The sequence below is a fragment of the Pleurodeles waltl genome, chromosome 12 (assembly GCF_031143425.1).
Source record: "Pleurodeles waltl isolate 20211129_DDA chromosome 12, aPleWal1.hap1.20221129, whole genome shotgun sequence".
Lineage (NCBI taxonomy): Eukaryota > Metazoa > Chordata > Amphibia > Caudata > Salamandridae > Pleurodeles > Pleurodeles waltl.
In genome coordinates this window covers 137,123,483-137,145,209 of record NC_090451.1, presented here as the reverse complement: position 1 = coordinate 137,145,209, position 21,727 = coordinate 137,123,483, and the positions used below count along the sequence as shown (strand labels likewise).

At 40.9% G+C, this 21,727-nt stretch overlaps 1 protein-coding gene across 1 annotated transcript in view; it reads left to right on the top strand.

Annotated features, from left to right (window-relative positions):
* The window catches only part of LOC138267088 (hydroperoxide isomerase ALOXE3-like), a 126,346-nt gene that overhangs the window by 65,804 nt on the left and 38,815 nt on the right, over positions 1-21,727 (top strand). Inside the window, exons 6-8 of the mRNA XM_069215934.1 lie at positions 9,086-9,258; positions 12,655-12,798; positions 16,631-16,834. Of these exons, the coding sequence (XP_069072035.1) occupies positions 9,086-9,258; positions 12,655-12,798; positions 16,631-16,834 (521 nt within the window). The remainder of the gene's footprint in view (positions 1-9,085; positions 9,259-12,654; positions 12,799-16,630; positions 16,835-21,727) is intronic.

Here is a 21,727-nt window from a genome sequence, read left to right as displayed (position 1 = left end):
ATAGATAGATATATATATATATATATATATATATATATAGATAGATAGATATATATATAGATATATATACATATATATGTATATATTCACACAAAAAACAAAGGTTACAAGGACGTTACAGTTAGGAAATAGAATTATGAAAAAATATAGAAATTCACATAAATAAACAAAGGTTACAGGAACATTATAGTTAGGCTCACATTTCAAACGTACGAAACCACAGAAATTCACCTGTTATAATTAGAGTTACCTAATGTAACTAGATCTCGTGCCCTAAGGTATCTATAACTCACGCTCAATTATCCAGTTTACATTTCTTGAATTGGTATACAACTCTCTCATAAAAAATCTAATTATTGATGAAACAGATATTATGATTTGTGAAGTCCATGATGGTATACTACCACTATTCATCATACCATAAAATTCCATCTCTTGTAAAACTTCTTTTAATTTCTCTAAAACTACTGAAAGGATTTCTGCCAAATAACAAAAAGGGCTCTTTCGGAACCAAGAGCTACGTTTCTGTCAAAGTTGGTGTAATTCTGTCCAGTGGTTTCGGAGCTATCGCTGTTCAAAATCCCTATAGAAAAATGAATGGGGAAAATGCATTTTGGGATCCCCTCTTTTTCTCAGCCCCCGCTTGACACATCACCCTGAAACTTTCCAGACAGCATCTGGAGTGAGTGTGAAAGTTTTTGGAAACATTTTGTGCAGATTTGTCAAGCGGTCCCAAAGGTATTAGCATATTAGCAAAACAAAAAACGCTTTTTCTATAGAAACTAGGTCCTTACTATCACTACATAGTGGTGACTGACACCTGGCAACAGTACAAACACAACTACTAAACCTCACACTCCTCCATATGAGACAATGTATGCTTATTCCAGGACCCCAAAGCTATTGTAATGGTTTGGGAGGCAGGCATTAGCCATTTTTAAGGTATATTGTATTAACAAACAACTGTTCTTGTGTTAGTTGCTAAACTATCACTTAATTTTAAACATGTTATACATGTTATATGTTAAACATGAGGTAATCTCAATGGCTTCTAAAGAGCCATTGACAATGGTGACATTTGAGATGACATCATGAGTGATGTGATAAGTGAGGTCATAAGCATGGCATGGCGGGACACAAGGTATAGTTAGCTCAGCAAACTAACACTCAAAGACCAAAACAAACCACTGAAATTAATCGTTTATAGTTTTTAGCTTATTTCCCCACCTACAAATAGCATCATTTTAACCTTTGTTTAATTTACGGGCCCTGGGCAGATGTAGTGCACTTTACTAGAGACCTACAAGTAAATTAAATATGTCAATTGGGTATGAGCCAATGCTACTGCAAGCGCTCCTGGTCCTTAATAAGTAAACTTACAAGGGGACGCGTATAGGCCGATGAACCTTTTGGATCGCATGGAGTATCCTAGCTACGTAGTAATCAAGCATCAATTATCAATGTAATCAATCAACAACCACTAAGAGAATCATTAAGCATGAGACAATAAATCAACATTTCATGAATAACCACAACTCAATTATGCGTTTTATGTATTTTATTTCCCTATTAGTTACAATACTAAATCATCAGGTTAGATCAAACTTTATTCAATAAACTCAGAATTAGTTTATTAATGACCACCAATAACATAATCTAATCAGAATTTAAGAAAACATATGCTCGAATGCTTCAGCATAAGCCAACAAAGATGAATATAATGGCATCAATAGCGGAGTTCAGCAATCAGTCAGTCAATCATTTGTCACTGTCAACGTCACCCAAAGGACCCTCACCTAACCCAGATTCACATTTAGCATGTGAGACTTCATGCAAAACAATTTGGAAAACGTAAATTTGAAAAACATCTAGCTTAAGAGAAAAACTATAAAACAGCGCAGTTGGTACCTAGAAAGAAAGGCATAAAAGTTAATCAGTCACATTGTCATAGCTACCTATCCACAAAATGGATCAGCAACAAAGTCAGTCTTCATCTTCAGGTCATCAATCGATCAGCAACACATCAGGCTCTCAAGAGCATGAGCCCAATGACAGAATCTCGAACCGCGTCTCTTGACGTCATCAATTCTCCCCTCGCATCTGAAGTTTTAGCCCCGTGTCATGACTTTTTATTAGAGTTTTTCAGTCCATCCCCCTAATTCCTAATTGGTCAGTCAATCGGCAGATATGACTCTAACCTATAATATTAATTTTACAAATCTATGGGTCCTAATATTTCTCCATTCCCAATTAGTTGATTGGTTCGCTGTACGATGCCCTCATCATCTGCCTCATCAGGTATCGAAAATGTTGCATCTTCTTCTCCAGTCAGTGATTCTATTGTTCAAGTCCTGGGAAAATACATCTGGTCTACTCTTCACATAATTGTTTCAATTTGATTCCATCGTCTCCTGTCCGTCGGTACATTGCAGAAAATTCTACCTAAGCAAACTTTAACACAGGGTGGTTCAAGGTCAGTCTACTCTCTCAACTTCTCACCAGCATGCTCTAATAATTCAGCTTCTGCATGAGGCCTGGTAAAACTAAGCCACGACTTCGGCTAAGTTAATTCTACAATATAATGCGAAACATAGGTTATATATTTCAATATGACATATTACTACATTATTATTATTATACATTTTCATTATTTCACATATTTTTAGTTCTTTTAGTACAAGTTTGTATAAGTGGGCACATTTTCAAAACATGCACGTTAATTTTTCTCTACTATTTATTTCTCTATGAACTTTTATAAACAATAAAAGCATTTATTAATAATTTCTAATTAGCATATCCGCGTCAACATTACCATGTTTTTAGAGAGAGAGCACAGGCACTTTAGCACTGGTTAGCAATAGTAAAACCCAGTGCTAACGTTTATAGAGTCCTAAAGCCAACAAAAATGAGGTCAGAAAAAGAGGAGGAGGAAGGCAAAAGGTTTGGGGTGACCCTTCAGAGAAGGCCATTTTCCAACAGGCATGTATTAGATGCTTTGGTAAGCATGATGACAATTTCAGTGATTTGTGCATTTCAGCCAAATTCATAACTCAGTTTTTAACTGTGTTTTTTTCAGTGATTCACATTCACACAAAAACACACACACACACACACACACACATGTACATAATATATATGTATTTTTGCAGTACCCAATTCAGTAAGAAGTTGAGGATGGTGTGTAGTTGGCAATTACGCTTCCCTTAACATGGTGATCCATTAAAATGATTTTGAAAGAGGTCAGTAGAGAGCAAGGATAATATGAGTTTTAGGTGGGACAGAGTTGCAGTGCAGGGGTCCTAGTAAGTAAAAAGATTTAAATCATGAAGCTGCACATAGAGATTTTGAGGTGACAGGTAGGTCAAGGTTGCCTGATTAGAGGTTACAAGTTGAAATGTACCTGTAGATCACTAAGAAGTGGTTCTTTGAGGGGAAATGCATTTATCTCTTTCAACACCAGGATCAGTAACTTATATGAACACTCTTTGTAGCTGGGAGCCAACCAGACTGCGATTACCTGGGGAAGAAGAGCACTAGAAATGTGCCACAACACACAGCACTTCATGTTGATTTGTAAAACCGGCCGTAACATCCCACAAGCTCAAACATTGATAAGACTTTCCATGAAACAGTGAAACTGTAAAATACATGTCATTTCACGAGATGGGACACTTTCAAGCAACCTGCGTGAATATGTTCCACATGTGATTATTGAGGGTCCTTACGGCAAATTGTCTGCTGTAGAAAAAGACTTGAAAATAATTTGGGACGAGACTCACAAAAATGCTCATGCAACATTCACATTTAGTGACAAACGTTATGTAACTTCTTATTTAGTGCTCTAAAAACCTTTACACTTTCAAGGATGTCTTTTTGTTGTGAACCAGTTAAACAAAGTAATCCAACTCCATGCTCCAATTATGCCCACAACCTATTCCTGAACGGAAATCCACGCTGCCCCTGGTTAGAGACCTCCTTGCAAAAGGGTCGGAAAAAGGAGAAAACACTGCAGTGTGTACATGCACTCAATGTCTCACTTTAACGAAAAGCAGTGGTATGCCAGTTCTAAGTGTTAGTTTCAGGACTATGACTTACTTTGGGATCAATCTCAGAAGTTTAATCACACACTTATAAAATGTGAGTCCTTCTTCTATTTCTGTTTGAAATAACATCAAATGAAATAGCTCATTTTCACCCCATATTAATTTCATTTTAGCTCTAAATGGCAGTGTTGTGCCCTCTACAAACTGTTTTCCTTCTTTAATTATCTATTCATTTAGAAATAAAACATATCTATTTCTTGCTGATCGTATTTTTAATTTATTTTACAGGGGAAATACTTGTAAACCTCCTTTTTAGTTAGATACCCCACCTGGTAAACACCCCTCGTTTTCTAAATTGATAGCTGCCTGTGTTTTATTGCAGCATTCTGCTCCTCCCCCCTCCTCCAATGTCACTGACATTTGTTTTGGCTTTATTCCAGTGCTGTCCTCCTTTACCTCTGGCTCCTAAAATAAGCTTCTTTTACAAAATAAACACCCGGTCATTTAGCTCACTGCTCACAAATCCACAATATGCCCTTTCTGGTAGAATGTAGCTAAACTTAGAGGCAATGATGTGAAACTTGCTTAGACTTGCATCACATTTCGAGTCTCTCTCCAGGGCCCCTCCCTGCCAGCACCCAGAACATTACACACAGGGCATTGCTTATCTCCTTTAGCAGGGTCATAAATCTTCTCAGGCTGCTTTGCCTGTTGAAAAGGAGGCAATAATGCTTGCAAGACTTTTCATTCTGTTGAAATAAAAATAAAATACTTTTCCAGACTTATTTTCCAATTTCTGTTCAGATGTTTACATAACGCAAGGTAGAGAAGTCATCTTCTCGTCTCTCCTCAAGGGCTTGCGATTTCTGATGTCAGCAGCTGCAAGTGACCACCAAAACAAGGCAGGAAAAGACGAAATTATGAGACAGGGTTGACCAATTTATGTGGCTAGAAATGTCCAGTTCTGAACTTACAATGCCAATAGCTCTAACTCACGAAAATACAAGACCTTTTGCATTGCAAATGCTTGTTTCAAGAGTTTGTGCGAGCTAAAAGAAATGGCAATAAACTGAAAGGTTGACCTCTGACAGCAGAAAAGTGGTTCAATGTGTAAAGAAACAAAAAGACAGAGACAATCTGAGAATGCAGAAGGAAACTTTGACAAGTGCCAAAGACCTGGACAGAGACTCGCTCCTCTTTGATAATAAACACTGCTAATCTACCAATAAAGGTGAAAACACTAATCCAAGGAGCAGCTTTCCTTTTCAATGTAATCACTGACAAATAATCGCTTTTACTCGTGTAACATGTGGATTTACAACTCCCCATCAATAACCTTCGGTAAAATATCAAAGTGAGGAAAGACGACCAAAGCTTATTATTCGCTGCTTGTGTTAAAAGTTGTAAATAGACAGCGCAGCCTACCAGCGAATAGCAGAATATAGCAGAGCAAGTAAAAGGCAGGATATCAGCTATGACACTGCACCCCATTGTTTAAGGATCACAAAGAAAGTGTAACATGATTTAAGTTACTTGCTATTGATGTCATTAAAACTTGGTTACATTGAATCGATTTAGCAGCAAAATGCACGAAACGGATTAAAAGATTCTTGCCATTAACGCCAGAAGAGTTGAAAACAGAGACCCGACTATACGTATTCTTAAACGACAAACTGAAAATACAAAAGGATGTAAATATGAGCCCGCTTGTCTGACCCGGATGTGATACTGGAAACGGGTCTTGTTTCTACCGGAACAAGTGAAAAAGTGAAACATTACCATCGAGAAAAGAGGTCTGCCTTTTTGCGATTTACCAGCAGAGGGCGATGTTTGATTACATTTGTTTTGATCCAACACAAACCAAATATGAATCTCCGTTACTAGCGCATAATTTGTTATATCAGACATTTGCAGTGTCTAAATTAAAAAAAAATAAGAGCTAGGGCTCAAAGTTTTTCATTAGAACCTGGGGGTTGTGCGTTTCTGTTTTGTCTTTCACTCTTCCCTGCCTAGTTTTACCTTTCTGTGAGTTAGCTTCATGATGAAAAAATCCTCCAACTTCCTTGCGTTTTTATTCTCTAGGCTGCTTGCTTTTAATATGTAAGTCAGTGGTTCCCAACCTTTTGACTCCTGAGGGCCCCCACTAAATAATAACTAGTAGCCATGGACCCCTAAACAATTTGTACGATTTAAATCATAATAAAAGATATAATTAGTTTATATTGAAAAAATATGCAAAAAAAATAAAAACATTTTCATGGGGAGGTTGGTGCTGCATCTTGGTGACTAACTTTTCAATGTTTGGTTTCATTTAGGCAAGTTGAATCCTCAGGTCAGATTCTACTTTTCCCAAGAGATTTCTGTTTTTATTTTTTAAGTTCACAAGATCAGAAAAAGTTTTTTTACATAAATATGTAGTGAGAAAGAAAGTAAAACCATAAGGGCCTCTCATCTCTCCCTAGCATCTCTTTCACATGTAATTAATTTGTGTCATAGCACCTCTCATAGCAGTGTAAGGTGTTGGAGCAATTTACAATGGATTGCAACGTGTAGGATTCATGTCATCTACTTTTTCTAAGAGTGCTTTGTCTGGAGAAGCACAAACGCAAGATTCAGAACACAATACAGTGGTTAGCATTTACTTTAGTAATAATGTATTTCTACGCAAGCAACCCTTTTTTAGCAACATAAGGACATTGAAAGCCTGGGCAAAAATACAACTTTCTGATTTGTGCCATGCAGTTTGCATGCAGCTCTTTGATGGAAATTCATAGCTCACTGTGCTAGATTAAGATTGTAATTTATGAACTGCACAATAACAAAAGAATCTCTGTAACAAAAGCAGTAACCCGCTGTGCTACGCACATGAAATACTGTTCTTTGCATGACACACATTCTTTGCAACAGGCATATTAACCATCTGTGCTACCGCTGAGTCAAAACTGCCACTGCACAAAACTCCCGTCTCTCACCAGCAGGTACATTAATCACCAGGGTTATCTTGATGCTTTTATTTTTGCCCGAAAGCTGCTGGATGTACTAGGAAGGTTGCAGTGCTTTTAAAACTGATGGAAAGGAAGTAATACATATAAAAACATGCACGTTTGTCAGAGGACCCAGCTAGAGAAGTGCCTTCCTGCAGTCCCAGGCCTGAGGACACCCTGGGCACAGGTGGGGACCACTGATGTAAATAATTAATGTTTCAGAGTGACAGCTTTTAAACATGATCTGGCCATCTTTAGAGACTAGATGGGCAGATTTACTAAACTGTCACCCAACGCAGGGCAGCAGCCAAAAATGCTTGACAGGGTGGGAGCAGGAGAGCGCCATATCTACAGAGATATGTCTCTCTCATCCCCCTAGCATCTGCTCAGATTTTAGCTGCTGTGCGCCACACACACACCTTGTGCTATAGTACAAAGGTGTGTGCATGAGTCTAGCATAGGTTGTGTACTGGTAGAGTAACCTTCCAGTACAAAATACTATTCCTTGACCACTTATAAGACTTTTCTTACTTTATATGTGTGCTGCACAAAATGTTAGTAAATCGCCCCCTAGACATAGTCATAGAGCAGAAGGCCAAGGTACCAATCCAGCAGTCCCATAGAGTAACGCCTCTCAAGGTTCATTTGTGTCTCACTCGCGGAAAGGTACCCTTAGCACTGAGTGGCTCTGTAGCTATTCTAGGTAAACTATAGGTACAACTACTTGCTTTTGAATGTAAGTAGATACTCTTCCTTTATCATCTTTCTTTCCTCCTTTTTCTCTTTCTTTCGCTCCTCCTTCTTTTCATTGCTTCATACTTTTCTAATTTTTTTGAGTCTTGTTTAACACTTAATATGCTGCATCCTGGACAAATTGCATTTATTTAATTTGGTATCTCATACAATTATCTTGAATCTCTGTACCTGCATCACGAAAACATGACATGGAAGCACACGCTTAGGGGCATATTTTTTAAAAAGTGGTGCATCGGTCTCGATGCGCCACTTTTCATGTGTCGCCCCCTGCCCCACCTAACGACACCATGGTTGCACTGTACTTACAATATGGTGCAAAATGGAGGCCATTAGGACAATAACGTCAACAGTTTTGGTGCTAATGTGGCACTTAGCTGCACTAGCATCAAACATTTTGACTGTAGTGCAGCAAAGCACAGGGAGGCCCCTTGATTAAAATAGGTGTGTCATTTTAACGCCTGCTCTGAGCAGGAGTTGAAAATGACGGAAAACATGATGCAGTGAAATGCTGAAAAATTCTCTGCACCATTTTCTCAGGCCTTCCTGCACCGGAACACCCTCCTTGGATACATTATGCCTGCCGCAGGCATAATGTGGCGCAAGGGTTTGCAAAGTGGCACAATACAAGCATTGCGCAACTTTGTAAATACAGCGCAGGAGAAAGGCCTCTTTAACACCTCCTGAGCATAAAAAAAATTACGCTAGGGCGGCGCAAGGTGGTGCTATGGGCTTGTAAATATGCCCCTTACTGTAGAACAGATTGCATGACCTATGCACTGTGCACACGATTCTCAAAGACTTCTACAGCCCTGCCAAGTATCACGCATCTCGCTTTAGAATAACACACATCTGGTCATTTGTCCTGCATTACTGCAATGCCTGAGATGGTCACGCAAAAGAATTGTGTCCTGATGTGAGATAAAACCTTTGTGTTCCAGTTTCTCACTTTGCTAGGTACGCTCCGAGTAGGCCATAACGTGGCGCTGGTGTACAAAGGCAGGCGTAGGATTATCGCTATATTACGATATTTCTATGGTTCCCTCGTCTTTATCGCTTATGAGAAAGTGTCACTCATAGTCGTTGAAATTTCACTCATAATTACACTGAAATTATGAAAGTAAAACACAGCAGTCGGAAAACTCAGCAGCCTTGCTTTTATTGCTCCTACTCCTATAAGGAACTCTTGTGCCTTGCTGCCTGCATAGGCTGGCCTGCTTATCTGCCCTACACATGCCCTTTCGTGATTAAAACAATGTGGTCTGTCATTTATTAATATTCCACTTTGTCCTCTCTGCTCAACAGAGTATGTGTGTCAGCACTGGAAGGAAGATGTCTTCTTCGGATACCAGTTCCTGAATGGAACCAACCCGGTGCTCATTAGAAGGTGCTCCGAAATCCCTGCCAACTTCCCGCTAGCTGAGGAGATGGTAGCGCCCATTTTGGGAGACAGCACGTGCCTCCAGAACGAATTACAGGTACAGGTATTATTTATATTTTTCTTGGGATATCTGTGTTCCAGCACCATCGGGTATACACATTTTGTACTGCTCACCATCATTACATGATCACGAGCACCAGAACTCGTGTAACTTTCTAAAGTGCTGCCCGACCACAGACTCCATCCTGCAAAATGCAAGCTTGCAATCCTGCAACCAAAATCTTCTTCCTGGATTAGGGGTTCACATACTGCATCTTGATGCAAATCCTGGTGATTGCAAACACTGAAAACAGCTGAAAGAAAAGCAAGACTGTGGCAAAGCGAACAGTAGTAGCATTGCAGAAATCCTGCTATGGAATGTAAGGGCATCTTGGATCTGGGAACCCTGGGCAAACATCCATATCTGATGGCATATGATTATTGGGAGTCATCCCTTGGAAATGTAGACATCTTGTGACCTGTGGTCCCTAAAGGCTCCAGGTGAGCATCTCCTCATTCAGGAAGGAGTGACTCAGATGAGGAAAGGTAGACCACATAATACTTAAGGACACTCTGTAGGGCCCACAGGACACAATGGCACAGACTGGTCTACTCCAGAGCTTTTTGGTCCAGTTCTTGTTCAAGTGTGAGTGAAAAATATGGAAGTGATTGTGGATAGAGTGTGCTCGCCAGGCTGAGTTACCTCTCAGATCACTAACACTTTTAACAATAGACATTTGTGGCAGCCCTCCTCTGATGTCTGCAGAGATCAGGGGTGACTTTAGCGCTGGTGGTGCCCTGTGCGACAGTCCTTTTTGGCACCCCTACCCCTATTACCACCTCCTCTGATTCCTTCACTACCACCCAGCAAATGTGCCTCTCATCTCACCATAGCTCCTCTCCCACATACATTTGATTTGTTTTAAAGCACCTGTGAAGCCTGGCTTTACTAATCCACAGTTATCTCCATAAAATATAGTTCTGTCCTTTGCCGCAGGCATTTTAACCCTCTACGCTACTTTATGGCGAGTCAAAGCTGTCACTAGACAAAACTCATCTCTCTCTCTCCTTAGCAGGAACATTAATCAAACAAGTTATCTCGATATTTGAAATGTTTTCTGAAGCCTGGGCGCACAAGGAACATTCCAGCAGGTGCTTTTAAATTGCAAGATATGTAAGTCATTGCTAAACACAGCGCCCCCCCTGAGGTCAGCGCCCCACAATGCAGGCCAGCACTCGGTGCGACCGCACCACCCGCACCGCCTTAATGCTGGCCCTGGCTGAGAGAGGTGTTGTTTGCACATCAGTAGACTCACAGGGCTGCTGGCATCACCCACAAAGTCAAAGTAAACAGCGATAGGGCCTTCAGGTATGTACACAGTAAAGAGCATGTTTACAGCACTCAGCTCCATTTTGGGGAAGCATGTGTGTCTGGTTCAAAAAAGATGCTCAGTATGTTTGGGGGCAATAATGTTTCCAATTCTTGGCGATGAGAAGCAGTTCCATGTTAATCAGTCAGTGCATTCTTAAAAACCAAGGTTCATATTTATGGCCTTTTGGCACAGGGCAGTGCAGCAAGTCACCATGTCACACTGCCCTGCATCAAAGGGAAAGGGCAGGAATGCACCGTATTTATGGCATATGGGGCATTCCTGTCCTTTCCCACTGAGCTGGCCCCGTTGTGTCAGCCTAGCGCCAATGCAGGCACACTTGTACCACCGTGCAAGGGTGCCTGGGTTTCATGCAGGATTGTTTTTTTGTAGGAAGAGATACATTCCTGCACATGAACAATCCATGGAGACTTTTTCCTCTTTCTATGTGTGCTGCAGAATGCAGAAGAGTAAAAAACGAGGAGGAATAAAGACATATTTCCCCTTGTGCCTCCCCTGGGAGGCGTAAGGTTTGGGCACATCCACAGGTTTACAAGATTTTGTACATGTGGGAACACGTCATAATCCGTGGGTGTTGTATGGAAACACCCACCACAACGTCCCTGGCATGTCTCCCTTGCTCCCTTGCACAGAGTAAGGCAATGCAGCGATTTGTTCTGCCTTGCCTTACTACCTATCTATGAGGCCATTTAAAGCCTTGCATTTGATTGGCCTCATAGATGCAAGTTCAACCTTTGGGCCACCGTTGTGTCCCAAACAAATGACACCACGGTGGTACAAGGGGCTCGTAAATATTCTCCCACAGATCTATTCAGCCAGGTTGGGGAAGAGCTTCTCGCCTCAGAGAGGCTTCTGGGAAGGACCTCCCTGCACTATTCCTGAATGCACTGTGTTGGTTATTGACTCTGTGTACCTTTGCCATATAGAGTTTCCCGGGTATGACGTCAAGGAAACCTTCTGTATTCTTTTTTTGAACGTCTCGGTGGCAAAGGAAGCAGAATAGGGGATAGTCTTTTTGCATGTCGTCTCCATGGGCAGAATCTGTTATTCATCTCGCAAGAAGTATATATATATATATATCCACCAAGCAAGTCCCGAAATACTGAGGCTCAAAAAAGTGGCGGTCCGACCATGGTTTCGGGAAAACCATTAATTAAATATATATATATATATATATATATATATATATATATATAATATAAAGAAGTTTATTATCGGGTAACAGTAGACCCAACAACAGATGCAACACTAGTCATGGCAAAGTATCACTGCAGTGCACATGTTCTGATGTTTGCAACTCTATTACAAAATTGAAGCACATATTATACGCAAAAACTCTAATTCTACAAATAAAATCAGCACAAAGAAATCCACATCTGCTGTGGCCAATGGACTTGATTTATAAGAGGGGGCCAATATTCATCTCATCTGGATGCAGCTGCTGCCTACCAAATGCCTCAGATGCTACAGTCGCGGACACCACCCAGGGCATATGCTGAGGGGCTGAGGCTAGACTACTTCTAAAGTTTAGAGGAGGGGGAGCTAATGGAGAGGCTTGTCCTTAAAGACCACGCCAGATAATATTTCCTAGGAGCACCAGATTTGCAGATTGAGCACTCCTTCAGGATCCAGGATGAACATGAACCTTTTTCAAAATACAAGGGATATATTTAGGGACAAACGAATAATGGTAGGGTGGAACTGCGCGGGTTATCGAGTACTCTCATGCTTACATAGGTACTCCCAACCTGCTCTTTCACCTTGTGAGTTATCAGCATTATAACCCCATTTCACCAAGTCAGTTTTTTGCAGAATCAGTTATCAATCTTATTGTGGGAAGTTTTGCTAAGAAACTATACAATAAGACACCATCTTTTCTGTGAAGAAATACTTATTTCTCTTGAGAAACCATCCCATCAACTCGAAGACCCAATTTCCTGTTATCCTTGCCATATATGATGCTGCAAAAAAACCTCGGGTGGCTTTGTTGTCACTTTTCTCCCTCTTGTGTGTGATATTTTGAATGATTACATCCGGTCTGAATGTATTTTCTGCTTTCACAGAAAGGTAACATCTTTATAGTTGATTACAAGATCCTCGAGGGAATCCCTGCTAACGTGATCAATGGGCGCCAGCAGTTCATCGCTGCACCTCTGTGTCTCCTCTACAGGACTCCGAAGGATGAGATTGTACCCATGGCTATCCAGGTATCCACAATGACCTCTTGTCCAGGCCAGCTGATTTCTGCGTTGGACTGGAGTAGAGCCAGATCCCCCAGTATAGCCAAAAGGATGTATGATAATCTGAAAAATAAGAATGTATGTAGGGATAGTCAGCTATTCTATAGCGACTTCCATAGACTTTAAAGCAATCTAATGCAGTTGCCCTTCGACGGCAGGAAAATGTAAACATAAGCTAAAGAAAATGATTGACAAAGTAAAACTTTTGAAATATTTGTGCTTTATCTATGCATTATGAAAACCATATCAATAGAAAGATTTGCCTGACTGCGGGAAATATAGTTCCTATGCCAAATTAAAAATCCATTAAAATGTAATATGCTGCTAATAAATGTGCTTTGAAATAATTCAGCATGCCAGGTTTGCAATTTAAGGTATGCTAGGGTATTTCTCTAAAAGCCAACTGGGTGTGGTGACCACTGATGCTCAACAAGGCTCGTGCTGGTCATTGTGATAAGAGACAGTTTAGGAAAGGAAAAAGTTGTCGCGGTTGCAGCGGTGAGCTCTCATTTTTGGAATTATTTAGCATCATCGATTTTGGCCTAGAGAAAAATTGAGAAAGGAGAAAAAAAGGGAAATACGGTACGTATAAGGGAGAAGACAGGTGAAAAGAAGTTGCAAAAAAGGAAGAGGAACAGGAAGTGTCAAGTGGTGGAAGAAAATGGCATGAAATGCAATCGAAGCTAGGCAGACCTGATATTAAGAAAAATTAAATTTGATAGCACCACTGGTGGGCTCTAAATTTACTATTTTTCTTTTTCTCTTTCTTTTTAAAAAAAAAACTAATTAAGCATGATGTTTAGGTCTAGGTTAAATTCAGCAGAGACGACGTGCAATTACTATAGAATACCATGTTCACACTGGGTTATAGCTTACAATGCCCATTGCCCTGCCATGATGAAGGTTCTATGATTCAATAATAGAGCCAGAACAATTTGAAGCCTCATCACACCCTTCAGCCATTAATTAAGGATTACTTATTTATTGATTTCAAAAAATGTAACCGTGCTCATTTCTATCAGATACCGAGGGCCACAATTGTTCTCATAGTATAAAATGACTGCCTAGTAATAACGATTGTGTGACAGATGTATTCTATTTCATAAAATGTATTGATACAGTATAGAGTTCTATATAGCAAATCCTTTCTTTTCTTCTTTTAGTGTTAACTCCATGATAAATAAAAAATTATGTGTTAGTAACTGTAATAGATATGACTATTCTCACTACTGAATTAGTCAGGTGGGAAAATATGATTATCCCTTTAGCATTAGGAAGTTTACATATACACATTTTTCTTGCCACCATCCTTGTATTACTTGTCTGGATGAAGGAAGGTGCTGAATTCCTACTTAGTGGTTTAGTCTTCTCTTGATCCTCTGTATTGTATCATAATTGGTCACGACACTCAGGTATTGCCACCTGCTGTATAACTCTCTCCTCCCATAATACTGGACGTGGTGATGCTCCCAATTCATGTCCTACACAGGCTCCAACAATAGTGCATGCACATTTGGATCTGGTCCAGGAAGTAGGGATGATGGTGTAGCATATGGGAAAATGGGGCATTCTGTGTGTGAGTGTTACAATATTTTGTTGTACATCCCACACAGCGAAAGAGGCAGGAAAATCTACTAGTAAACCCATCTGTAAATCATGACATTTTCCATCAAAATCTTGCCTGCCAAAGCGGCTTTTATGCAAAAACATAGCTGGACAGTCTCACTCACCCGTGAATAGTCAGACTCTAAAATTTCTATTTCGATCTTAGGGCCGGGTTATTAGTGCCTCTTCTTAGATGTGATAATCATTGCACTCAATAAAATTTGACACTCATTTATAATATTCATATATTCTGACGTTTTGGGAAATAGTATGCAAATGTTTGTATTTATCGCAGCAAAATCCACCCGTCCTGCTGAATACTAGACCCTTTTCCCCCATTGGTAAATTCTGGCAAATTTGACCTGTAATTACAAGCTGCGATAAACATTGCACCACACCTGTTTGCTCAGAGTTTGGAATTTAACCGGCTACTTGTAACCAGGCTGTCTGTGTCATTAACAGTAAAGCGACACACAAAACAATATGTTACAGCTCTTCAGAAGACCTGAAAACCATCATACATGTAGTTCTTCAACAATGACGTACAAGATCTGCATTTCACAATTATTTTATCAATAAAGTTGATAAAGTTAATAACTACAGTATGCAAGCCAGAGATAGTGTAACCATATTTTACAAATAATTACATTGCAAGAAGGTCGTCAACTGAGATCTCAAAGAGTGAAAATGTTGTGTGCCTCAGCTCCCTATTTGACCTTCTGTTTGTAGAGAGCCATTGGTTATCTCTTGTTAGACAGAGAAAGAGAGAGAGAGAGGGGTCACGCCATCTTCTGGTGAACAAAAGGGCCCTGCTCAAGTTCCATGATCACTCCCAAACCCCACCTCCTCATACACCCTTTACAGACAATCTCCTTTAACCTATTGTTGGCTCCTTTGATAGCAAAGCCAGCTGACCTCCTTTCTCTAACCCTCCACTCTTTCACACATTTTTCCATCAGCTAGATCTCCTCTTTCACCAAATTTCTACCATTAACTTCAGCATTTACATACTTTGCTTTTACACCGTGTAGCATTTGCTACCCAAAAGTAATTCAACAGCACAATTACTTTATCTGCATTTGCTTAGTTACACCATCATTTTGCCTAAAGTATTGGGGGAATTACTTTTAATGTATGTGTGATTTAGGTTTAGGAATACTATAATTCAATTGAAACCACATACAATGAAAGTTATTAAAGATTATGGCTAGGGTTAGTGTGAGAACAACACTACCTATTACTTTAGTTTATGTTTTATAATAACATTAAGACATTTATAGTTAAGGTGAGTATTTAAATAATTGAATATGATTCAAGGCAATTTTTTTATGAAAATATCAGAGTTACATTAGTAATATGGTTCGGCTAGGGCGTACGATTAATGTTATTTCATCATTTAAGGGTGCAGAGTTAGAATTAGTATAAAACAAATAAAATCCGATTTTAATTAATTAGATGTAATTAGTTATTCGTTTGTGGTTTGTATTAGGATTACAATAGGGCTATTTTTTAATTTAATTAGACATATCAAACATAATTTAGTTTTAACTTTTGAATGTATTTAAGTTAATTCAGAGTTATGGTGAGAACCTTAGAATAGTTCTCAACTACCACCTCCTTTAAGTCAAAGAATCTTCTTGGTTACATGATGCCGAAAGCATCTGTACTTTAGTAAATAAAGCTCAGTGGTACTGATGGAATGGTTTTGCATTGCATCATAATCACTTCTTATATAACAAATGCTGGTTACCTTATCCTGCTCAATTTGTGTGAGCTCTTTGTAAACTGAGGTGAAGAAATGTTCTGATTTAATTTCTCATAAGTATTTTTTCTCTGTTTTTTGTATTAGATCACTCCTCTCTTGTTCCTTTGTTTGGAACTGCTTTTGGTAGATTTATTGTTATTCCATGCATGCAATATTTACATATTTGTTAGGTTGAGTATATTAGCTTTCCTTAATGCATGCCCAATTTCAACAATCATTTAAACCACCTACCGTTCTGTAATATATGCATTGTCTTCAGAAGAAAAAAAGCAAATATACACAATCCATTTAAATCAATCTAGTTATCTATGTTTTGTCATTCTTTCGTGAGATTGCAAGCCCAGCAGTTCTGGTTACCTTACTGTCCTCTGCCGCCCTGTACTGGTTTCATATTGCACGTCTGACTTCTCGTTGCCTCTTATTCATTAGATCAGCCAAATTCCAGGACCAGACAGCCCAATTTTCTTGCCCACTGACTCTGAGTGGGACTGGATCCTGGCCAAGATCTGGGTGCGCAATGCTGACTTCCATGTCCATCAGATTGTCTCGCACCTTCTCCGGACCCACCTCTGCAGTGAAGTGTTCTGGATTGCCACTATTCGACACCTGCCTATGTGTCATCCAGTCTACAAGGTAACAAGACAAGAAGACAATGTGATTGGTCATTGACAATGGTATTAAAAGTGAGAATCGGTTCTTTCTTCCCACTAAAGCAACACAGGAGTGGTCAGATAAGGTACATTGATGCTACCTCTGAGGACGGTGTGGTACTTCTTCCCCTGGACACCAGCAGCAAGAGTTCAATGTCTCAAAATAGCTGTAATGCCAGAAACCATGGTATGGACCAACCTAAAGGAATTTAATTTGAAGGTTATAATACTCTGACAGACTATACTTTTAGTGTTATGGAGCCTTTAAGAACATGCTCCTGTACTGGATTTGGGTGCGTGGCCACGAGAAAAGGTCAGTTTTTGATGTTTTGCAGGATGAGAAGTGATTTTTGTTCTTACAGGAAGGAAGGAATTACAGACGCAAGCCCTTACAAAGGAGAAAGCCTTGACGTTTGCTTGGAGAAATTAGCTGTCAGGCCAGTTAGTGGATTCCAGTTGCTGGATCGGAAGGTTTGTCTAGCACAGTATCTATTGATCATGTGACAGACATCAGACAAGTCAAGTAAATAGTTAACTCTATGCCCCTTATTGAAGGGGATTTGGTATAGGGCAGCTGTGCTGATGCCATTTCGGCAGTCTAGTGCCAATGCAGGCATCCGTGCACCATGGCCTGTATTGCCCCTTCTTGCACAGAAACATCCATTGCAGCGTTTTCCCCTATGTGTGCTGCAGAATGCAGCACACATGGGAAGAGAAAAAAATTAGGAGAAATACAATTATTTATCCACATTACTTTTGCCCTGGGAAGGCATACATTTTTGGAACATCCCCAAGTTTACAGGCTCTCGATAATCTGAGGATGTGTCAAAATCCATGGGTGTTGCATTGGAAAACCCACTGCAACACCCATGGAACACCTCCCTGGCACAGAGTAAGGCAAGGCAGTGACTTCCTCTGCCTTGCCTTACTCCATATCTAGGAGGCTATTCAGAGCCATGGAGAGTGGCTTTGCGTGGGCTCATAGATATGATTTTGAAGTCCGTGCTGCCAGAATGCACAGGGCTCATAAATAGTCCCCTATGTCCTAAAAAGATGATTCATACATGGTGTTTAACTGGGAGCTGCAAGTATGTCCTAGATATTCTGCTGTAGACTTACAGTTGTCTGCACAGGCCGAACTCTAGGCACACTTATTGGACTTTCTGTCTGATATGGACATTCTGCAGTTTTAGGGGTGTAAATGCTAGAAGTCCTGAACATGTAGTATTTAGGCAGTTAAGTTTAAAACCTGCTGTGCAAGAGAATGGATCATGGGATGAGGGAAATGAATACGCAGGTGAAGTCTGTGGTGGGTTATGGGCTACTGTTGATATTGTGTTGCTGTGGTTCATGGGAGATGCTTTTAATAATCCAGTCACAGAGAGCTTTTGCCTTATTTGAGTTTGGGTTGATTACTGACAGTGGTTGGCTTTAATATCAGAGTGGTCCCACATTAGACAAGATAGAATGAAGAAAATAATAACAGGCTGGCTTGAATAACCAGTTCAAAGCCATACAGAACACTACATGGCTTAGTCAGAAGTATAGCTGCATATCTTGTGGCTAGCAGTAAGGGGAAACTGGGAGCTTTGCTTTTATGGAGTTGTGATTGCAAATATATCTTTAAAAAAGGATAGAGGATTTTGGGGACACAGATAAACTCCACATAACTGTAGCATCCAGTGGTGAAGTAAACTCCACTATTGGCCTGTGTTTCTTTCTTGTAAGAATGGCCTGAAGCAATTTTAGCATTTTACTGTGCTATGTTATGTTATGTAGATTTGATGGTGCAGCTTATCACCCATGAAGTTATCCAGGCGCAGGAGCAGAAGTGAAGATCCAGTGAGGCTCCTAGTTGACCAGCCAGGTCGTCAGCTTCTTGCTGAAGTTGAGGAGTGAAGTGGTGGTTCTTATGAGTGGAGGGCATTCGGTTCAGCTTTTGGTGGCAATGAAAGAGAATGCGTGTCCTCCTGTCTTGCATTTGCGTATATGGGGGACTCGTGCAAGGGAGAGAGTGTTGGAGTGCATCTGTTTGGAGGGTTGGTAGGGGTGGAGTCAGTCATTGAGATAGGCAGGTCCTGCATTGTGGAGGGCTTTGTAGGAATGGGTAAGAAGCCTGAACGTGCAGCATTTCTGGATGGGTAACCAGTGCAGTTCTGCAAGATATAGAATGCTATGCACACTTCTGGGGACAACTAGGATAAGTCTGGCGGTGGTGTTCTGAATGGTTTATAGTCTTTGCATGAGTTTGTTGGAAATGCCTATGCAGAGTGCATTGCTGTAGTTGAGCTTGTTGGTGGTAAAGGCCTGGGTGACTGTGCGTATTGTGTGCATGGGGAGCCATTTGAAGACGTTGTGAAGCATTCTAAAGATGTGGCAGCAGGATGCGATAATGGCATTGACCTTTTTGTTCATCAAGAGCTTGTCATCAAGGATGATGCTGATGTTTCTGGCATGGGCTGTGGGGATGAGCGCGGGTCCTAGGTCGGTGGCCTCCAGGAGGAGTCACAGGGGAAGTTCTTATTCCCAAAGATAAGGATCTCCGTTTTGTCAGTGTTGAGTTTGAGAGAGTTCTCTTGCATCCAGCCACATTGGACATGGAGGAGGAGAAGCTTTTCCTGTTGGTGTTGTTGATGTCAGTGAGGGAAAGGATGAGCTGAGTGTCATTGGTGTAGGAGATGATGTTGATGTTGTGGGTTCTTATAAATCAGTTGAGAGGTGCCATGTAAATGTTGAAAAGGTTGGACTGAGGAAGGAGCCCTATGGGACTCCACAGATGAACTTCTTGTGTTTGGAGGTGAAAGTGGAGAGCCTGACTTGTTTTGTTCTGTTGGAGAGGAAGGAGGCGATCTAGCTTAGGACCCTTGGATTCCTTATTCCGGAAGACTGGCAATGAGGGAGCAGTGAGAGACAGTCTTGAACGCCGCCAAGATGTCGGGCAGGATAAGTGCATCGGCTTCTCCTCTGTCCATGATTGATCGGATGTTGTCAGTTGCTGTTGGTTTCCATGCTGTGGTTGCTTCTTAAGCCTGACTGGGTGGCGTCTAGGAGGTTGTGCTGTTCAAGATGGGAATAGAGCTGATTGTTGATCTCTTTCTCCAAGACTGTGGCCAGGAAGGGTAGAAGCAAAATTATCCTTTAGTTGCTGAGAACTTTTAAGTTTGCAAGGGTTCTTTTCAGCAGAGCAGTGACCTCCACATGTTTCCAGCTGTCTGGGAAGTTTCCACTGAGGATGGATGAGCTGATGATGGTGGTGAGGTTAGCGCTGGTCAGTGTGCATCCCCGGTTATACATGTGGTGAGGGCAGGGATATGAGAGGGACCTGAGTGGACAGTGTGCATAATTTTGGTGTTGTCATCTGCGGTGAGGGGGCTCACGTTTATTGAGAGGCAAATGATCTTGATGGTGGTGGGAGGGGGGTTGGGTGATGATGTCTCTATGGTGGGTTGGTGGTGCAAAGATGGATTAGATCCTGAGAATTTTGTTCTGGAAAATGTATGAAAGGTCATCGAAAAGGATCTGTTAGGGGATGTTTGTGTTAATAGAGGCTGTCAGGTTAGTGAATTGTTTGAAAATGTTCAAGAGTTCTTTGCCAGAGCTGGTGCTGAATTCGAGTTTAATCGCAAGGGCCCCCTTCCTGGCTTCTTTGACCTGTGTGGTACCTTCTGAGTACAGATTTGTATGTGTCTTTGGAGGTCTTGTATCGGCTGCCTTACATATTCTCTCCAGCCTCTTTTTGATTCTAATGTGGCTATATTATGGCAAAAATGCAGCAGCATATTTACAAAGTGGAGCAATGCATGCATTGTGCCACTTTGTAACCCCTTGCGCCACATTATGCCTGTGCCAGGCATAATGTATGCAAGGGGCCGTTCCCTGGTTAGGGCCGCTGAAAAAATGGTGCAATGAAATCTAAAAGATTTCTTTGCATCATTTTTAGCTGCATTTTTAATGCCTGCACAGAGCAGGCGTTAAAAGGAGGCACACCATTGTCTTCAATGGGCCTCAATGTACTTTGCAGGACAAGCGTCAACATTTCTAGTGCTAAACCGGCAAAGCTCCAAACTAGCGTAAATAATGTTGGCGCTAGTTCCCTAACTACCGCCAAGGTGTGCCACATATTAAATACACCGCACACATGGTGGTGGTAGAGGGGTGCTAAGGGGCGCAAGAAAAATGGCGCTGCATTGGATACGGTGTCACTTTTCTTAAATCAGGCCCTAGGTGTCCTTGCTAATAGGTTTATAAATGTCATGCCAGCAGATCTTTGGACATCTGGCATAAAGGGTGCAGAAGGGCCATAACAAATGTGTTTCTTTGTAGGCAGAGGAACATACAACACCATAGTTGTGTAATATTGGGAAGCAGTTCATGGATTTCAGGGTGAATGAGCTATGCAACTCAGGTAAAGGTTCCCCAGCACCATTGGCTTTAAGGGTCGACTGTCTCAAAGTTTATTTTAACTGGTAAGAAAAGAAACAGCAAGGGGAGTCTTGAAGGACCTCAGAGGCAAATTAAGCAATATTTCCCTTGTAGAAGTGCTTCATTGATAAGAACAAGATATAAGCTATTGTCCTCTAAAAACCCCAGCCCCTTTTTATATCATATTGTAGAGACCGTATTGTAAGTTTAACACATGTTCATTACCGAGTACACATAGATTTTCTGTTATATACTTCCGGAGCTGACCACACACTAGTCTTTTTCTGTTAAGACCGTATTCTGTGAGTCACAGTCATTCATTCCCACACTCATTCGTTCCCTAAGGAGCTCTCAAAGGCGATGGCTTAAAGTAGTGCAGGAGTTGGTGAATTCTGTAAGGTGAACCAAGCAGTTTAGCTTCAGATGCGTGGTTGGACTGAGCCCAGGTTATCTC